At 44.5% G+C, this 18,609-nt stretch overlaps 2 protein-coding genes and 1 long non-coding RNA gene across 3 annotated transcripts in view; 2 read left to right on the top strand and 1 right to left on the bottom strand.

Moving 5' to 3' along the window:
• The first annotated feature begins 1,490 nt into the window (after nt 1-1,490).
• On the top strand, nt 1,491-11,532 carry RPS10 (ribosomal protein S10). The gene is made up of 6 exons (XM_077839403.1): nt 1,491-1,593; nt 3,409-3,558; nt 4,111-4,282; nt 9,617-9,694; nt 10,152-10,207; nt 11,443-11,532. Exons 2-6 carry the CDS (start codon nt 3,409-3,411, stop codon nt 11,482-11,484), a joined length of 498 nt encoding a protein of 165 aa, XP_077695529.1. The 5' UTR covers nt 1,491-1,593; the 3' UTR covers nt 11,485-11,532.
• LOC144278192 (uncharacterized) lies at nt 2,617-18,087 on the bottom strand. The gene is made up of 3 exons (XR_013348538.1): nt 17,862-18,087; nt 4,850-4,973; nt 2,617-3,319 (listed from the first exon to the last, which is right to left on the bottom strand). It is a non-coding gene; the product is annotated as an uncharacterized LOC144278192 (long non-coding RNA).
• NUDT3 (nudix hydrolase 3) overlaps nt 18,087-18,609 on the top strand; it is a 31,277-nt gene continuing 30,754 nt past the window's right edge. The window contains exon 1 of the mRNA XM_077839400.1: nt 18,087-18,581. Within this exon, the coding sequence (XP_077695526.1) occupies nt 18,483-18,581 (99 nt within the window). The 5' untranslated portion in view covers nt 18,087-18,482. The remainder of the gene's footprint in view (nt 18,582-18,609) is intronic.

Below are 18,609 nucleotides of genomic sequence, written 5' to 3'. Positions count from 1 at the left end.
ATGCCCCCCGGTTATCTTCATGACATAGCATATCTGCCTCACCTCAGGCTGTTGGCTTGAAATTCAGGCCTGGTCTACACTTAAAAATTAGATCAACATAGCTACATTGCTCTGGGCTGTGAAAAGTTTTGTGTCCTGAGCACTGTCGTTAGGTTGAACTAGCCCCTCGTGTAGATGCAGCTAGCCCAATGGAAGAATTCTGCCAACAATCTAGCTACCATCTCCTGCAGAGGTGGAAAAGCCCCTCCGCTGATGTAGGACACATCTACGCTATGATGCTACAGCAGCATAATTGCAGCGTCGTAGCTGTGTTCCTGTAGTGGATGTTCCCTTCACTGATATTTCTCAGAGCCTCAGACTTGCCTCCAAAGGCCTGGTCTACACTTTTAAAATTTAGGTCAACATAGCTATATTGGTCAATCCACACCTCTGTCCAACATAGCTTTGTCAACCTAACCCGCAGTGTAAATGCAGCTAGGTTGATAGAAGACTGCTTCCATTGACCTAGCTACCACGGCTTGGGGAGATGGCATTCACACACTGATAGAAAAACCCTTTTCATTGGCATAGGCTGAGTTCTGCACTACGGTATTATGCCAGCATAGCTACAGCAACATAGCTATGCTGCTATAGTCCCCATAGCGCCATACCCGAAATCTCAGGAATTTCTGTTGACTCGACGAGAGGATCAGAGAGGGGTCGGGGGGCAAGGGATAGCTCAGTGGTTTGAGCATTGGCCTGCTAAACCCAGGGTTGTGAGTTCAATCCTTGAGGGGGCTGTTAAGTTGATCTGGAACAAAAAGTGGGGATTGGTCCTGCTTTGAGCAGGGGGTTGGACTAGATGACCTCCTGAGGTTCCTTCCAACCCTGATATTCTATGATTCTATGACTTAGGCCGGTTACAAAGAAGAGAGCTGGCAACTGTGTTAACGCTGACCATGATCCTGCAACTAGATAAGCAAGGATGGGCTACTCTGTGTCTGCATGGAGCTCCACTGATTTCAAATGGGGCTTCGTGGGTGCAGGGGTCCAGCTGCAGGATTGGGGGCAGGAGATGACTTGGAGGATTGGGGGCTCCAATGCCCCAGATGACAGTGCTTTGCTACCATGGACGGGATCTGAGAGTAGCAGGGTGGGTCATTTTGCTGGGGGGACCGATGTCGTTCTTAATTCAATCTGGCCTAATGGGTCTCTGGATTTGGGTGCCCAGCGTGAAGTACAGACTTGGCTAGACTGTCAGAGGGGCTGAATTCTCCTTGAATTCAATGGAGCAGCAGCTCTGGAAATCAGGACCTTGTTCTCTTAAACTAGGCACATTTAAAAAAAAAAAAAAAGAAGCACCCAACATCAAAAGCCACTTAAACCCCCCGCCCCAAAAAACTGGCCGCAAGTACATAAGTGGCACTTCCACTCAGGCGCTTGCACGGTCACCACGTGCTTTGCTCTGGAAGAGGGGTCCTAACGCGATTTCTTCCCGGCACTCGATTAGTCGCTTGTGCCGCAGCTGCGTGGGGTCCTGCGCGTCAGGCCGGAAGACGCCGCCCTGCGCATGCTCTTTCCTTTCCAGCTCTCGGGCTTACTGCTAGTGGCACGGTAAGTCCGGGCTCCAGTCGCTTCATCTCCCTCACATCGCCGCCATCCTGCGGCTGGGGGCCCCGGCTTGGCTCTCGTCGGCGGGCGGGCACCCTGTGCCACACGCGCACGGGGATATTTCCCAGGAGGGGCCCCGAGCGGTGGGGGGAACTAGGCCGCAAATTGGGCGGGGGAACTTGCGGCCTAGGGGTGGACGTTGGGCCTCAGAAGGCGGGGGAGGGGAAGAGACTGGGGCCTGGAAGGCTGATTGTGTATTGGGGGGGCTGGGCTGCTGTTTGGGAGGGTGGGAGAAGCTGCTATGCTGTGCCCGTGGTACGGCCCATATGTGGGGGATAGAGGGGATGGGGTGGGTTAGTCAGGGCTAAACTGGGAAATCCTATGTCCATTTTCTACCCCCTTGTAAACTGAGGCAGTGGCGGCACCTCTAATCCTGCTGGTATGGAAGAGGGTCCTGCTTTCTTTGTGCTACAGAGAGGGCATGGAAAGGTCTAGTTTGACTCTAGTCTTCGATTGAGACTGGGTAGTAGGTTGAGCACCACCATGTGCTGCTCCCGTACCAAAGTGCTGAAGAGCTGTTTTCCTGCTGCTGCTTAGTGATGGGTTCTTCATGGCCCCCATGTGTGTGGGACCTGTTTCCTCTTTATATGGATGATGATCTGTGAACGTACGATGTTTGCTGTTGGGTGCTTCCTTTCCTAAAAAGAGTTAACATTTACAAGCTTTGGTTTTGCAGCTGTGCAAATCTTAAATCAGAAAGAAGTAACCCAAGCCAAAATGGTTGGTTTGTTGTTTTTGGGTCACTGTGTGCAGTGGTGGGCAGTTACTGTTTTCGGGGCCGCCATAAGTGTGTGACTACCATAGGAAAATACCTTTTCAGATTGGTTTTTAAGTACCTTTTTATTTCAGCAGGCCTTTGGCACAGTATGTTGGTGCTGTTCATTATGATGCTCTAGTTCTGTACATTTAAAGCACTTAAGTATCAGGCATTTCACAGTTAAAGTACTCATTAAGTATTGGGTGCTAACCAGATAACACACACTTTATTGGATTTTCTTCCCCCATCTATCTGTTTGGAAGTGAAGCATCAAGGGGTTCCTAATCTTTGAAAGTTATTCCACATAACTAGATAGTGTGGATTATAGACATTGCGATTGGGAGTTCTGTTAGGTGTCCAGCATGTAGGATGCCTATTGTACAAACATTACTAAGCGTCATTCCACTGCACACATTACTGTCCTTGGTCTTGCTGTTGCCTTCTGCACTACCTGATGAGGACTGTAGCAGATGTTTGCCTAAGTATGGTTGAAAGTACAGTTTAAAATTGCTACTGTTAAGAATTAAAATGAAGACTACTCTCCTCCCTGCTTCCCTTGGCTGGCTTCAGTGTGAGAAGGAATTGTCTGTAGCTTTTATTGGGAAAATTGAATTAAATGCAATAGAAATAGACTGTGGAGACCGCTAAATGCATACTTGCAGTGATGCTCTTTTACAGTCCACCTACACTACAAAAGCAACAGTTATCAGAAAGGTTACTCTGCTTGCTCTTCCTGGTGGATCATAACATGGGCTTCTGAGTAGCTGAACTATGTGATCTTCTAGCCTGTAGCAAACTTGTATATATCTTCCCAGTTAAGGTGTAGTAAGGATTCCCATAATTTCTAACATGGTTAAAGGTGGTGGTGCTTTGTTCAGTGAGTCACTGCAGGTCCAGCGTGGAATCAGGTGGCTTAAAATAAAACATAGATCCAGTTATTAGATCTGGCAACACACTAATGTATTATTGCTAGTCTACTAACTATTGATTTCTCTGTCCAGATGTTGATGCCCAAGAAGAACCGGATTGCCATCTACGAACTCCTTTTTAAAGAGGGAGTGATGGTGGCCAAGAAAGATGTTCACATGCCTAAACACCCAGAGCTGGCAGACAAGAATGTGCCCAACCTCCATGTCATGAAAGCCATGCAGGTGTGACAGATTAATTTATGGATCTACCTGGGCTGTTAAAAACAGCTTTTTTATGTTTTGGGACCTTATGAAGCTGGTGGATTGAGCACCACCTGACTAATCCTGGCATTATTTAACTTTGTTTAAGGAGAGAGAAACAGCAGCTCCAATGGAATTTGCCTTTTTTCCAGATTACTAGTTTTTTCATATTAACTTCATCAATCATACACAAACTGTGTAGAAAGCTTTTGTATTGCGTAGCATAAGATTCATAATCCTGTCTCTGAACCTATGATTTTAGCATCATTTTTAGTTCAGTTTTGCATAATGACCCTTGAATTATTAGTCTTGTGGAATGTGAATAGTTAGTATGTTGAAGATACTGCATCTTTCTGTACCTTCACATGTACTTCTGAGCTACTGAATGTCTAGTCGTCAGTCCTCCACTCATCCCCAATAAACTACCAGTGTTCTGGCTGGTAGTATTTAAAGATGTTAGATGGTCACAATCAAATGCTCATGTAATAATCCACCTGCAACTGCAAAAAGCTGAACCAGAATTTCTCTCCTTAGTCACTGAAATCGCGTGGCTATGTGAAGGAGCAGTTTGCCTGGAGGCACTTTTACTGGTATCTGACCAACGAGGGTATCCAGTATTTGCGTGATTATCTTCATCTACCCCCTGAGATTGTGCCTGCCACCCTGCGCCGTAGCCGCCCTGAGACTGGCAGACCGCGGCCCAAAGGTGAGCACTAGTTAATAAAAGCAACTGCCATGTGATTCTTGGATGGGTGATACGGGGTGTGCGGAAGAACGGTATAAATTAAAGTTGAGGTTGCTGGGCTGTGTGGGCATGGTGGATAAAAATGTGAGCTTCCAGTGCCGTGGCCAAAAGGGCAAATGCAATCTTTGGCTATATAAAGGAAAAAGTCGAGTAGGGAGGTTCTGTTACCTCTGCATTTGACACTGGTGTGACTGGTACTTGATATTATGTCCAGTTCTGGGGTGCACAGATTAAAAAGGAAGTTGAAACATTTGAGAGGGTTCAGAGAGGAGCCACAAGAATAAGATTAGAAAACTTGTCTTATGGTGAAAGATTCAAGGAACTTAGTCTGTTTATCTTAACAAAGGTTATTACAGAGTGACTTGACTAGTTTAGAAGTACTTAGATGGGGAACAGAAATTTGACTGAGTTTGGCAGACAGAGGTCAAGGTGACCCAAAATCTAATGGTTGGAGGTTGAAACTAGACCACGTCACACTAAAGTAAGATGCAACTTTTTAACAGAGTAACTTACATTGGAACAACTTACCAAGAGTTGTCTTTTTGGATTCTTCATCAGTAGTAACTTTTAAATCCAGACAGCATGTTTTTCTTAAAAAAACAACAATGCCGCTCTAGTTCAACCAGGAATTAACTCAAGGAAGTCTTGTGGCCTGTGTTAAACAGAAAGTTAGACTAGATGATCACCAAAGTCCCTTCTGGCCTCGTCTGTTTCATTGCAAACCCTAAAACTCAGTGCATCTGAGTTTCAGGCAATGTGCAAAACTTGTCTTGTAGCTTTTATGACTTTCCCAACAAATTCACGTTGCATATTTGGGTAAGCTGTTTAGTATCACTTTTGATTCTTGTTTCACAGCTAAAAGTATCCTTCTAGATAGGGATGTACTTGCAAAATGAATATTTTAGATAGACAGGAGCAATCAGTGAGTATAGAGTAAATGTGTATTTTCAAAGACAGTACATAAATACAAAATATATTAATGGTTCCTACGGACCACTGAAATCTAGTCAATACATGTACTTCCAAGAGGCTTATTTTAGGATGGCTAATACAGCACATGAAGAACAAAACCGGGGTTGATTTAAAATTTCACCCGTTATGCAATGTGCTGCACACTGGCTGATGGCCTGCCACCTCACCTTATTAGGTAGCAGTGTTTCAGTGGAGCTGTATGAATGGCTTGCAAAAATGTTTGGGATTCTCTGTGGCAAAAAGGTGCTATAGTAAAGATAAAGCATAAGTTAGTCTTAGACAGCTGTGACCAAATCAGCACTGCCGCATCTCTGCCACTGTGCACAAGATTAAAGGATACTTGAGTCTGATTTTGGTTGTTGGGTTAGTGTGTGGGTGCTGGGTGGTGTATATGACAGGCCACCAACAGGAGGTTTGACTGGATGATCTAGTAGCCTTTACTGGCCTTAAACTCTGACACCCCCCTCAGTTTATACTCCTGAATATGCTTTAGGTGTTTGTAACACTGAAAATTACAAAAACTGAAAGTGAATAATTTATCTTTCTTTGACTTGTTTCCCTTGTGCCTTTGGAAGCACTCTGACTTCCTTGCTATTTTCTCTGTCGAGTCAGTTTCCTCTATTCATTTATGCCACATGGCAACAGGAAGAAACATTAAAATATAGAAAAGCGTGCTTTTACAATGACAAGTTACCCAGGGAACAGGGGGCAGGTGTATTTCCTGAAATACACTTTTATTTTAGGTTGACTGTATTTCAGTTTGATTGATGTACCTTGACTTGTTGCTGCAAAATCAGCTGAACTTCTGAAGGCCCAACTCGGTATCTGGGTGTGGCCATAAACTCGAGAATAGATACTGGATGGAGGAGGAAAAACTACTGCAAAACTTGATATTGCAAGGTCTGCTGTAGTGACTCAAAATTTTGGCTCTCCCTTGAGGTGGGAGAAAGTTGAACAAGAGGGTCTGCCACTCGTGTGCAGTAAGTGTAATCTGCCTTCAAGCAGGAATACTCTCGTCCCTACCACTTAGAGGTACAGATTTATTCTTGAGCTGGGAGAATGATCTTTCCAGTACAGTGTGTAAAGTGCCTCACTGATTTTAAGTTGCATTGTAGCTCTCTTAACTACTGCTGAGCCACATGCTTAGCCCAAAATGTGTGTGGGCTTGTACCTGTAACACTTTAAGACCTTTCTATGTTAGCCAGAGAAACTGTAGTGTCTTTTGAGCAAACAGTTTAAATTCTTGCTTGGAAGATGCCTTGACCAATATTGACAGGGTTTAAATGTGTGTGTGTTTAATTCCACTTATTGCTGTGTCTCTATGGCTATGTCTACACTGGCAATTGAACGACAAAACTTTTGTCTTTCAGAGGTGTTTAACACCCCCCCGCCCCCAAAAGACAAAAGTTTTGCCATGACAAGTGCCAGTGTGAACAGCGAGTTGTCGCCAGGAGAGCTGACAACCAGTAGCTATACTCTGTGACCTTTAGAGGCATGGCTGTGGCACTGAAAGCTGTGTAGTGGAGACACAGCCTAAGGTCCCAAGTTTTGTCTGTTGTCCTTCCTGTGAAATGCTGTGATTTACAGAAGTATGTGTGAAACTTGCAGGTTAAAACTTGCTGTTGAGTTCCTCTAGTGAAGGTAAATTGGCTATTGCCATATTTACCTCAGTGTGTATAGTGCAGAAGTGTTAAGCCCTATCCACTCCACAACTTAAATAGTGTTAACTACAACACTCATAGAGCTATACTTATTGTCCAGTTGTAATAGCTAGTGTGGTTATAACAGTGGTTCTCAAACTTTTGTACTGGTGACCCCTTTCACACAGAGCCTCAGTGCGACCCCCCCCCCCTTATAAATTTAAAAAAATGTTTTTTAAAATTTATAACACCATTGTAAATGCTGGATGCAAAGCAGTGTTTGGGGTGGAGACTGACAGCTCGCAACCCCCCATGTAATAAGGGGTCCTGACCCCCAGTTTGACAACCCTTAGGATACAACATGCTTTCTCTGTTCAAGGCAAATGGTATTTTAAAGTGTGCTAATTATGCTCTAGAGTACTGTTGTGAATTTGATACCACAGTCTCTTAAGTGTTTGTAACCATGTTAGGTGTGTCGTAGTGTTTGATTGCAAGCTTCAGGGTAGAGAGAGGCCAGGATACAGTGCCATAGTGTCCATGGCTTCCTATAGAACATAACTACCCAAAGCATAGCCCTCTTTGCTCAGAGAAGTGGATGTAGCAGAAGGCCGGTTCAGAGGCTGTGCCCTATGGTATCACTATGATACCTCCCTGTGGTAGAAGCATTTCGAAAACTGTGTGACTTTTCCCTTCACCTAAACAGGAGCACTAGTTTTCCATGAATTCTAATAGGTAGGCAATTTCCTTTCTTCAGAAAGGATCAATCAGGGAGCTGTGCATTTCTCAACATGCTTGAAACTGCACGTCAGTTTGTGGTGAGCCATCCAACCACCAGCCCTTACTCAGGATTTTACTGGCAGAACAGTAAAGCTTTGGTGCTTGGTGGTGTAGGACAGTGGTTCTCAACCAGGGATACACAGAGGTCTTCTAGGAAGTACATTAACTCATCTAGATATTTGCCTAGTTTTACAACAGGCTACATAAAAAGCACTAGCAAAGTCAGTACAAACTAAAATGTCATACAGACCGTGACTTGTTTATACTGCTCTATATACCATACATTTCAGTTTAGATGCAATATTTACATTCCAGTTGATCTATTTCATAATTACAGGGTTAAAATGAGCAAGAAAGCAATTTTTCAGTGATAGTGTGCTGTGGCACTTTTGTATTTTTGTCTGATTTTGTAAGCAAGTAGTTTTTAAGTGAGGTGAAACATGGGGGTATGCAAGACAAATCAGACTCCAGTAATCTGGAAAGACTGAGAGCCACTGGTATTGGAGACCTTCGTCTTTAAGGATTTACAGTAGGGTTTTCCCGAAGTTTAAAAGGCTGGCAAGTCCATCAGGCTTCTATTTGAGCTCTGCCTCTTGCTTCCTTCCCTGGAAACATCTGCCCACCTTTTATTTAGCTTAATTTCTTTTTTTACTTTTTCTTAGGCGTACTAATTTATCCCATCTTTAAAACATAAGATACTTTTATTGCCCACGCTTAATCAAATATTTGGGGCTGGGGATAGAATTCTGTACAGTTGGGATTTGGGGTAAAAGTGTGCATTTGTCAGGCATAATGAACACACAACCTTGATGTGTTTTTTGTATCATAACCTTCAATTTTAGCACTTATTTGAAGCTAGTTTTTGCAGATTGGCCTGGCTAGCAGCACAGCGTAGTTGAAAGTGTGTTGTAAATTCAGGATTGTTAATAATTTAGCTGTATTTGCGTTGGTCAGAAACTTGGCAAGCAAATACAGTAAAAGCTGTGTTATCTGGCTCTTTACCAATCGGAAAACTCTATTAAACCAGCATTTCTAATCTTCATTGACAGTCCAGTCTATAGTCCGGTTGGTGTGGGGCTGGCAGGCTCCCTACCTGGCTCCGAGTGGCTCCCCGGAAGCAGCAACATGTCCCTGCTGCTCTTAGGCAGAAGAACAGCCACTAGGGGTTTGGAGTGCAGGGTGTGGGCTCTGGGAGGGAGTTTGGGTGTGGGAGGGGATTGGGGTGTGTGTGGGGAGGTGTGGGATGTTGGATCTGGGTGGGGCTCACCTTGGGTGGCTCCCCGCAAGCAGCGACATTGTTTAGATTTGTATTGTTCAAACACTGTTGATGTGGTCTTTAAGAGTGGTTCTCAACCAGGGGTATGCGTACCCCTAAGGATACGCAAAGGTCTTCCAGGGGTTACATCAACTCATCTAGATAATGTGCCTTGTTTTACAACAGGCTACATAAAAAGCACCAGCAAAGTCAGTACAAACTAACATTTCTCACAGACAATGACTTATTTATACTGCTCTGCATATTAAAATGTAAGTACAATATTTATATTTCAGTTGTTTGATTTTATAATTGTAAAAATGAGGAAGTATTTTTGTTGATTTTGTAAGCATGTCATTTTTAAGGGAGGTGAAACTTGGGGTATGCAAGACACATCAGACTCCTGAAAGGGATACAGTAGTCTAGAAAGGTTGAGAGGCACTGATCTATAAGACTGTCTAGTAGTGTGGCCACAATAGAGAACTGCATTTAAAATTTAGTTGCACGCATTTGTGGCCCGATAAGGCCTGAGCATATAATATGTCCCTTTTGATCCTGTATCAAAGCCTCCCCACACCATCACACTTGTAGCATAATCGAGGCCTCTTTAGATTGGATTCCTTGGATTGACAAGGCTGCTCTGACTTGCAGGTCTGGAAGGTGAACGCCCTGCTCGTCTTACTCGGGGAGAGGCTGACAGAGATACCTACAGACGCAGTACCGCTCCACGTAAGTGTCCTATCTAGTGCAAGTATGAGTTAACCAAACTGAGCTTGTCATTTGTGCAGTTTACATTTCTGTAGAAGCGTCTTCAACGTTTAGATGTACAACATGCTAACTTCTGTGATGAATGTCTGAGGTCTCAAGCCTCCACTTCCCTGCTGATTCTAGGGTCCGTTTATCAATACGCTCCCACTGCACTGCAGTTACGCTTGCATGTCAAGCTGGATTTTCTCCCATGTGGCATAATGTTTCCTATTGCCTAATTGCCATAATTTGCAATTGCAGTAAAAAAAAGATAGCATTGTGGAAGTTATCTGTAGCTTGTGGTGTGCACATCCCAAGGGTTTAAATATTTGATACGGCTAAAGACAGTATATCCTAAGTAAGAGTTTGTCGTCAAAGCCCAGGCAATGGATTCTCTCTGCTTTGTAGTTTTCTAGAATAGCTCTTTCTCTCTTCCCAGTTGGTGCTGACAAAAAGGCTGAGGCTGGTGCTGGAGCAGCTACTGAATTCCAGTTTGTAAGTATCTGCATTTGAGAGATGGGGTTTTTTGTTCCCTATGTTAATGCTTTAAGAAAGCTTTAACTAAAGCTGTCCCTGGAAGAGATGGTGTATTTTCACAATGCACTCATCATTTATTCACCCCCTTAAACAGCTAGCAGTTGCTGCTGGAACTGTATAAGGTACTACCTATAGATGGAGCTCCTTTTGAGCCTGCAGTTACACCACCTAGACAACTGTCATATCAGGCTTCACATGCTAAACAGCATTGTTTGAGATAATTACTTGGCTAGGCAGCACATGTGTTCCTTGAAAGTCTTCTGAGGTGATATTGATAATATTGATCAGTACTGGGTAGAGAACCCCCAGCGTATCTGGTTAATCTTTCAGGTGAAAGAAAACTACAGAGGCCATGATCATCTGAGATTAATTCTTCTGTGGCACCCTTTTTAGACAAGCAGTAGCCTTGGTGATCTGCCCACATTACTCAAGTTACAATTAACATGACAAATTCCAAATTTTCCTTCTGTTTTCAACTTGATATGTTATCCTCCCCATCTGTTTTAAATTTGAAGGTGTACGGTAATGCACATAACGCCTCTCATTTGAGGTGCTGCTAAATTTTATTGGCACATCAACCACTATATCCCTTACTTCATCTCAGAAGTGAGATGGAGGCTTAATATTTGTGAAGCGCTGTGAGAGCTCCTGATGAAAGGGGTTGCTTCACACTTTAACAGAGCATTAGTTTGAGCAGACTAGCTTGGACGTAATACATCAGTGTTTCTCAACCTATTTACCATTGTGGGCCGCATCCACACAATATATATGCTACCTGTACAGCCCTGAGGATGTTGCATGGGCTGCATGTTGAAAAGCACTGTACAAAACTGACAGAGGTGGGTTGAATTCCTAGGCTGTCATATTCCAAGTCAGCAGGGCTTGGCCCACACCATAGATTATAAAGCCAGGAGCTGTGTTTTGACAAGCAAGAGTTCCACCTTGCTCTCAGTACACATGGTAACTAACTTCAGATATTAGTCCTTAAGTCTTCATTCGCTGAACTTGATCAGTAAAGGCAGGCAAAATGAATGGTTCTTCTTATGATTCAGTACAGAATTCCACATCAGGGGAAACAATGATTTAGTGTATTTAGGATGTACTTAATATTTGGTTTGGTAGCTATGTGCTACTTTCAGTTGCTGATGTGCCCAAACTTCTAATGCTGTGTGTTTGGTTTTTTGTTTTTGCAGAGAGGTGGATTCGGTCGTGGACGTGGTCAGCCTCCTCAGTAGAATTCTCTGGTCATGTTTTTGTGTATAATAAAATAGGTGAAAATCTCATTGTGCTTGCTTCCTTGTATCATTTGAATGTGTGGAAGCTATTATCAGAGAAAAGCAAAGCAACAATTTATACCACTAAGCCTTCTGGCTCCTGCTACAACAGAGCTGAAGATAATCCTGATTAGAAATCTGATACAGACTAACACGGCTACCACTCTGAAACCTGATTATAAAGTGGTTATGGGGAGTAGACTAGATCCTAGGAAATCAGTCTGACTTCGCAGCAGTGATAGGAGAGGTGATCGCAGGATTTGGTAGTGAGGTTGATGGTTCTTTCTGGAGGAGAACATGGGCTTTTGGGTTCCACGGCCGCTTGGAAGTACGACTGGTACCCTTTATGCTTTCAGTAAGGGGGCACCCATAGTAGGTTTCTGGTAATATGGGGCCTCCCTCTTAATAAGGCAACTTGGAGGTTTGGCTCACCTATAGAACTTGATCTTGCATTATGGGTAATGTGAAGTTGAAGCTGCTAAAATGCACTGAGTCTAGGAAGATTCATGTGGTGTGAGACTGAAGTAACTACATTAAAAAGGCTAGAGGACCCAGCCCTTCATGATTGTTGATACTCTTTTGCCCCAGCGGCAAGCACTCTGTGCCAGTTTGGCACGGTTTGCAATACTTGTGGGAAATTCTCCATCAGGACAATACAGTATGGGATATCCATAGCTGCTCCCTAAAGTACAAAGTTTTCAAAGTCAATGCACTCTTCACTGTTTCAGATCCTAGTGTGTAGGTAATCATTTACAGTAAAACAGGATGGTCTCTGGCCTCTGATGTTGCTTAGCAAAAAATTGAGTTGTCCTACTTTTGTGCCAGATATAGGGGACAAGCAACCATTTCTCCAAGGCAATTTTGCTTATGCACGCAGGATCTGTTCCCTTAATTATTTCATGTCTGTTTTTAGTTTGATCTGAATTGGCTGCCTGGCTATCTTTGTGTACTCTGGCAAGTATAAACTAGATTCTGTAGCAAGAGGTCTGGATTCTGTGACAGTCTTGTGCTGCAAACTGAAAAATCTTTTTCAGGTAGAGGCTTTAATAAAAGCCGATATGAATGACCCCACAATCACTACAGTATTTCTTGTGTTTAGAATATTGGGGAAGTAAATTTAACTTCCAATGTGCTGCATAATTTTGTGTTGCAAACACCACAGTTATGAAGGGCAAGTTTTTCAGGTGCTGAGCAAATCAAGGACCTGATTGACTGGAGCCATCAACAAATTCATGAGCTGCTACCTGCAGGTAAATCAAACAATTGTAAAGTGTGGCTATGTTATGCTCATACACACAGTTGAACAGTGGGGAGTGGGGTGGAAACCCAAGTTCCTGTATTTTAGCAGTGTTTACCTGTCTTAGCTCAAGAACACTTCAAGAGTTTCCTTGAAAAGACTGAGTCTGATGATTTGGATAAATCAATTGTTGGATAGTTGGAGCTAGGCCTGTATGCAATACTCGGTCACATCAGTAGATGTCATCCTAATGCAAATTTATATGATGTAGTCACATAGTGTAATAGAATGCTAACCTGAATGGCTTTGACAGTGTATTATAACTTAACACTGCAGAAGTTAGATGCTAAGAAATTAATCACCACAAACACCCCAGTGAAGAAGGTATTTTTTAGAGATGAGGGTGAATTTTCTAAAACTACAGAGTATCAGTGTCATAGCAGGTGGTCATTTTCACCTGTGGAAAGTTAATTCAAATGCAGCCATATCCATTTTTTATTGATCTTTTTTAAATCAAGAGTTTCAGCTGCATTAACTGAAGTCTGTAGACCACGATATAGCCAAGTTACTTCTATTAAATTATGGCAAAGTATGGATTCCCTAACCCCTGGATCTAATGATACACTTTATCGCCTAGATACCTGCCTAGCAAACAAACATTTCCAGTCATTATAGTTGCATTTGATCTTTCCTTGTTTCTAGCCAATCGTGGTGTTGCATAATAAATAACAATGGGTTAATATTTCTGGATTGATTACTGATGCTATGTAACTACTGTAGTTTAACATGATTGTCCTGCTTGTTTTCTAAGTCAGTAACAGGCATAGTTATTGTCTGCCTCTTTTAGTGTGCATTAAAATCATGCCATGTACCATCCAAAGGGATAAAGTCTGTCAACAGCTGCTGAATCTTATCAACTCTCTATGCTATGCCCATTTTATTTTGTGATACCTCATTCTCTCTAACTGTAGACTAGCTAGATAGGTGCATATGCTTATTTAACTGACTGATCAATTTTTTCTGGCCTATTCACCTAATGTGTTCTCTGCTTCATCTAAATGTACCACTACTTGTGAGATGCTGATGTCTGGACTGTAACTTCACAAATGGTAACTTGAGCATTAGTCTGGGCTGCAGTTAATCAGAGATGCACCATTTGTCTTTTCAGAGTTAGCTTTGGTCTTGTTTCATTAGCTGCATGTGACAGACTTAATTGCACTTGAATCCCTTTCAAGGGATTCAAACTTCATTGCACTGTGACCCCCTGCTGACAACAAAAATTGCTACATGACCTTAAGTGAGGCTGAACCTGGAGCCTGAAGGCGTAGCCCTATACCCCAGCAAGTCTTAACGCTGGTCCTAGCTACCCTGATATAACAGGGTCGTGACCCACAGTTTGAGAACCACTGTTCTAATCTAAGCCCTGAGCAGTGTCACTTTGAGATTTCCCCGTGTACAAAATCCCAATGCTTATGAATATCGCACTAAAACAAAAACACTAAATATGAACACTAAAAATACTAAAACAATATTGATAAACAGAATGCTCTAGTGATGGCTGACCTTGAAGTACAGGCACTAGAAAGAAGTGATTCAACACCCTGACAATTAAAATGAACTTCCTGGTGCTGTGCTAATAACCTTCTTATCAGTCTTCCTCCTGATAGTGATAGTCATAAAAATTCCACCTTGGGACCTTGGAGGAGCTCAATAGACTTGTCATTGAGATTTCCATCTAGTGTTTGGATGAGAGGTTTATTGATGGAGAGCTACAAGCTGGCTCGAGCTGCATCTGACTAAGAGTAGGGTGGGGTGGGCATAGGAAAGCTCTTTACAAGAGGGCTGTAATATTTCAGCCTCCTCCGGCTCTAGTGGGGGCATTGATTTGTCGTGACATTTTAAAACAACTCAGCGCTGTCACAAAACTTAGTACAAGTTGTCATGATGGAGGAGGGGTACAGGAGCTGTTGCCGTGCAGGTGGTTCAACCCTCCCCCCTCCCCAAATCTATCCTTGGGGGACCTCTCTCCTGCCCTAAGCCACCAATCCATCTGGAGCTTTCCTGTACTGTGTAATTTTTCTGTACTATGACAAACCTGCTGTTGCAGTTACAGGCAAATACCTACAATCGGTCAATTGGAGGTTAGTAGAAGACTTCTAGGTTTCTCAGGGACCCTAAACTCTCAAGTGGCACAAGTAATGCTTTCTATCACAGGGGTCAGCAACCTTTCAGAAGTGGTGTGCTGAGTCTTCATTTATTCACTCTAATGTAAGGTTTCACGTGCCGGTAATACTTTTTAATGTTTTTAGAAGGTCTTTCTATAAGTCTATAATATATAACTAAACTATTATTGCAGTTATATGTTGAGTGCCACTGAAAATCAGCTCGCATGCCATAGCTTGCCTACCCCTGTTCTATCCTCTCCTGTTGGCTGGGAGCCTCCATCCTATCCTAGCAGACCATGACCTGCCCCTACTCGTACACACCTTTGTCACTTTCTGTCTAGACTACAGAAATGCAATACATGAGGACATAAAGACAATAGGAAATTCTAACTTGTGCTCTAGCATTCTGTTGTCTCAGTAAAACAGCTCATGAGAACACATCAACCCTGTCTTTCTGCTGTCTGTGCTAGCTTCCTATACACTATCAACTCATGCTGATAAAGTTAGCCAGGGAAGCTTTCAAATGAGGGGATCCCACCCTCAAAAGTGTAAATGTTTATCTTTTTCTAAGATTGTAAATATTGTGGGTCAGGAACTCTTTATAGTTAGCACCTACCACAATGGGGTCCTGATGAACTGTTGCAGCAGCCCTAGGCCCTATTCCAGTAAAAATACAATAAGGTGTTAAAAGTACAAAGGTGTTAATTTTCATAATCAGTTAACTGAGTGTTTCATGTTTGTAAAGCAATTGACAGAATTGTGAGAAACATAATAGCATGCAAACAGTGAACTGCACCAGGATAGCTCAGTGGTTTGAGCATTGGCCTGCTAAACCCAGGGTTGTGAGTTCAATCCTTGAGGGGGCTGTTAAGTTGATCTGGAACAAAAAGTGGGGATTGGTCCTGCTTTGAGCAGGGGATTGGACTAGATGATCTCCTGAGGTCCCTTCCAACCCTGATATTCTGTGAATATATTTCCTATTTCCAATTTAGCTTTATAGTCAAAGGACATACAAATGAATTAGATGATAGAAAACAACCTGTTCAGAAATAAAGTACTCTTTATTCTGTTAAACCTAGCCTAGGCTTTGCCCATGGAAAAACAAATTAAAAAATACATACCAAAATATTTTAGTAACACTAATAATTCTTAAAAACGAGTTATACTAGTGCTGTTTTTCCTCACCCCTCCTCCACTACTGTCAGTAAACAGATGAGCCTTGTAATCTTCCCTGAAAGTTGTCAAATTCCTGCTTTTCAATGGGAGTTGAGCAAAAGCATCAGCCAGACCCGAGAGAAGGACTTTCTGCTGAAAGTGTCTTGTTAGCAGGACCCACTTGTTCAAAGCAGGGGCCCTGCAAGCATAAACTCCTTTACTTCCAGTTAAGTGTAGTTCAGTTATTACTGAAGTAGTGAGAGAGATGTTCTCTACAGCAGAAAAATTGCCTCTATTTTAACCAATGTTACTGAAATGTTTTGTCCTTATACTCAAACCATGTTCAGCATACATTTAGCTGCACCTACTGTCCATGATCTATTTTAGGGATTTATGCTGCCACCCATCCGCACAGTAGCTGGCTGTTTTCCATGTAAAATCAATATCAAAATCCTTAGTCGACTTCATGGAGTCTTGGGAACTTTTCAGATTTCTTTAATTCCTTCTTTTCCCTGCCCCTCCCATATTTGTTTTGTAAGTAGGGGTTAATTTGCTAAATGGGTGTGTCAGTGCTCTGAGTTATGCAGTGTAGTTATAGGCTGTGGGTCCCAAGATATTATCTCACCCACCTAGTCTTCTAAGTATCATTCTCATGCTGGAAAGGTTTGGGTTTGTTTTTTTCGGAGGGAGGTTTTTCAGCTTTCCAAGGTGGTTGGACTTTGGATTCTCTTAAGATCAGGAACTTCGTTCTGTTACTGGCTCTCCTTCACTAAGAATACTTTTGTCCCTGCCCAGCTGTCATGTACTTCATGCTGGGCTTTGTGATCTGTTTTGCCCTAGAGAAGGGCAGCTGGTGTGGTAGTCCCAAAATTGGGATTTGGTCTTTAAGATGGGGGGCATTTTTCTACCATAAGTTAGGCCTAGTACTTAAGACTTGACTTGTAATAGGTCAAAACCACCCCCTGTAAGTTGCAGTTGCACAGGGCACCTAATGCAGATGTTGCCAGGGAAGCCTTTCTGGGAGCTGCAGGTAGGAGGCACGTGTTTCAGTAGTGATTGGTGTGCTATAAATATCTAACTACATATGCAACCAACCCCATTGTATAGTGGCTCGCCTATGCTCCACCTGTAATTCATTAAGTTCTGGGTGCAGTACTTTGAGCTCCTAGGTGGAAAGCAGCAATGTACGTACCAGGAACCCAGCTGCCTTTTGAGTTACTGGACAGCTTTCTTGGCCTGTGAGCTAGGGCCAGTTCTTCTTCCTCCCCCCTTGAAAGCAGGTTGTTCCCCCCCCTTTATTCCTACACCCCAACAAACGAGGCACAGGGGCATTGCGAGCAGCTGCCTCCCTCTTAATTTCCCAAGCAAACAGCAGCCACCTAGTAGCAGAGCCAGTGCTGGGCATAAGCAGACTAAGCAAGTGGGCAGGGGCCCCCTATTTGCTGTTTGTTTGCGGGGGGGGGGGATATTTCTGGTTCAGGCCCCCAAAGGACTAGTACTGCCTGTACCTAACAGGCAGGAGCAGGGTCTCCCCCAGAGGAGTGTCCCCCCCGGTCCTGTTCCCCTCCCCCAGCCCAGCTGGCTGAAGCCACCTTTGTCCCTCCCATTCCAAGTGCTCAGGGCTGCTACAATGGAACTATCGCAGCGCTACGCTACAAGCGTAGCGCTCTCTCTACAAGACCAGTATTCTTTCTAGGTAAGCCAGGTGTTTTGCGTAAAACCGCCGCCGGCCATGGGCAAAAAGTTACGCCAAGCGGCCAGCGTTTGCTTGCCCTTCCTACCTGCACAACTGGCGTAAGTAGCGGACTGCCGACCCCCACCGTGGCCGCAAACTGCGTAAGGCCACCCCTATTCCCGGCGTGGATCTAGCCCGCGTGCCTGGCGTAGAGCTCGTGCTGGCTCTGGAAGCGGGGGGGCGAGTCTTCACGCCGGTTGCGCAGCGGCCGTTGCCGCCGCATCAGCCGCCCCCGCCCGCTGCCTGTACGCCGGTTGCGTAGCGTGCCCCAAGATGGCGTCGCGGTCGTCGTCGGCGGCGGCCGGAGAGCTGGCGGCGGCGGCGGGGCTGGCGTGGGGGCTGAGGCGGGCGAAAGGCGGCAGCGTCAGCAGCGCGTAGCAGAGGCTCCCGGCGTGTGAGAGACTCTCCTGGGAGGCGGGTCCCCTCAGTCCCCGCTGCTGGAGACCGGCGGCTTCCTCCCCCCCACCCCCCCGGTCAGGGCCGCCGCGCCCCCCTTATTCCCCACTGGGCCTCTTGGAGCCCAGGCCTTGCTCCCCGCGCCGCGCCCCATCCTCGGTGTCCTCCTCCCCCGCCTGGGCCTACCCCCCTTAGAGCCCAGCCCCTCGCTCCTCTCAGCGCCCCGGAGCCCAGCCCCCTGCGCTGGTCCCCCCCTTCCCCAGGACGGAGGATGATGAAGCTCAAGTCCAACCAGACTCGCACCTACGACGGGGACGGGTACAAGAAGCGGGCGGCCTGCCTGTGCTTCCGCAACGAGAGAGAGGAGGAGGTGAGCGGTGTTGGGGGGCACTAAATGG

The sequence above is a fragment of the Eretmochelys imbricata genome, chromosome 21 (genome assembly GCF_965152235.1).
Source record: "Eretmochelys imbricata isolate rEreImb1 chromosome 21, rEreImb1.hap1, whole genome shotgun sequence".
Lineage (NCBI taxonomy): Eukaryota > Metazoa > Chordata > Testudines > Cheloniidae > Eretmochelys > Eretmochelys imbricata.
The sequence above is the reverse complement of the archived record's forward strand: the minus strand, read 5'-3'. Positions and strand labels throughout refer to the sequence as shown.

What these genes read in the sequence shown, in the direction of transcription:
- RPS10 (XM_077839403.1), top strand. Translation starts at nt 3,409, where the DNA reads ATGTTGATGCCCAAGAAGAACCGGATTGCCATCTACGAACTCCTTTTT. An exon ending in TGGCAGACCGCGGCCCAAAG is followed by an intron (nt 4,283 to 9,616) that starts GTGAGCACTAGT and finishes TCTGACTTGCAG; the next exon opens with GTCTGGAAGGTGAACGCCCT. An exon ending in CAGCTACTGAATTCCAGTTT is followed by an intron (nt 10,208 to 11,442) that starts GTAAGTATCTGC and finishes TTGTTTTTGCAG; the next exon opens with AGAGGTGGATTCGGTCGTGG.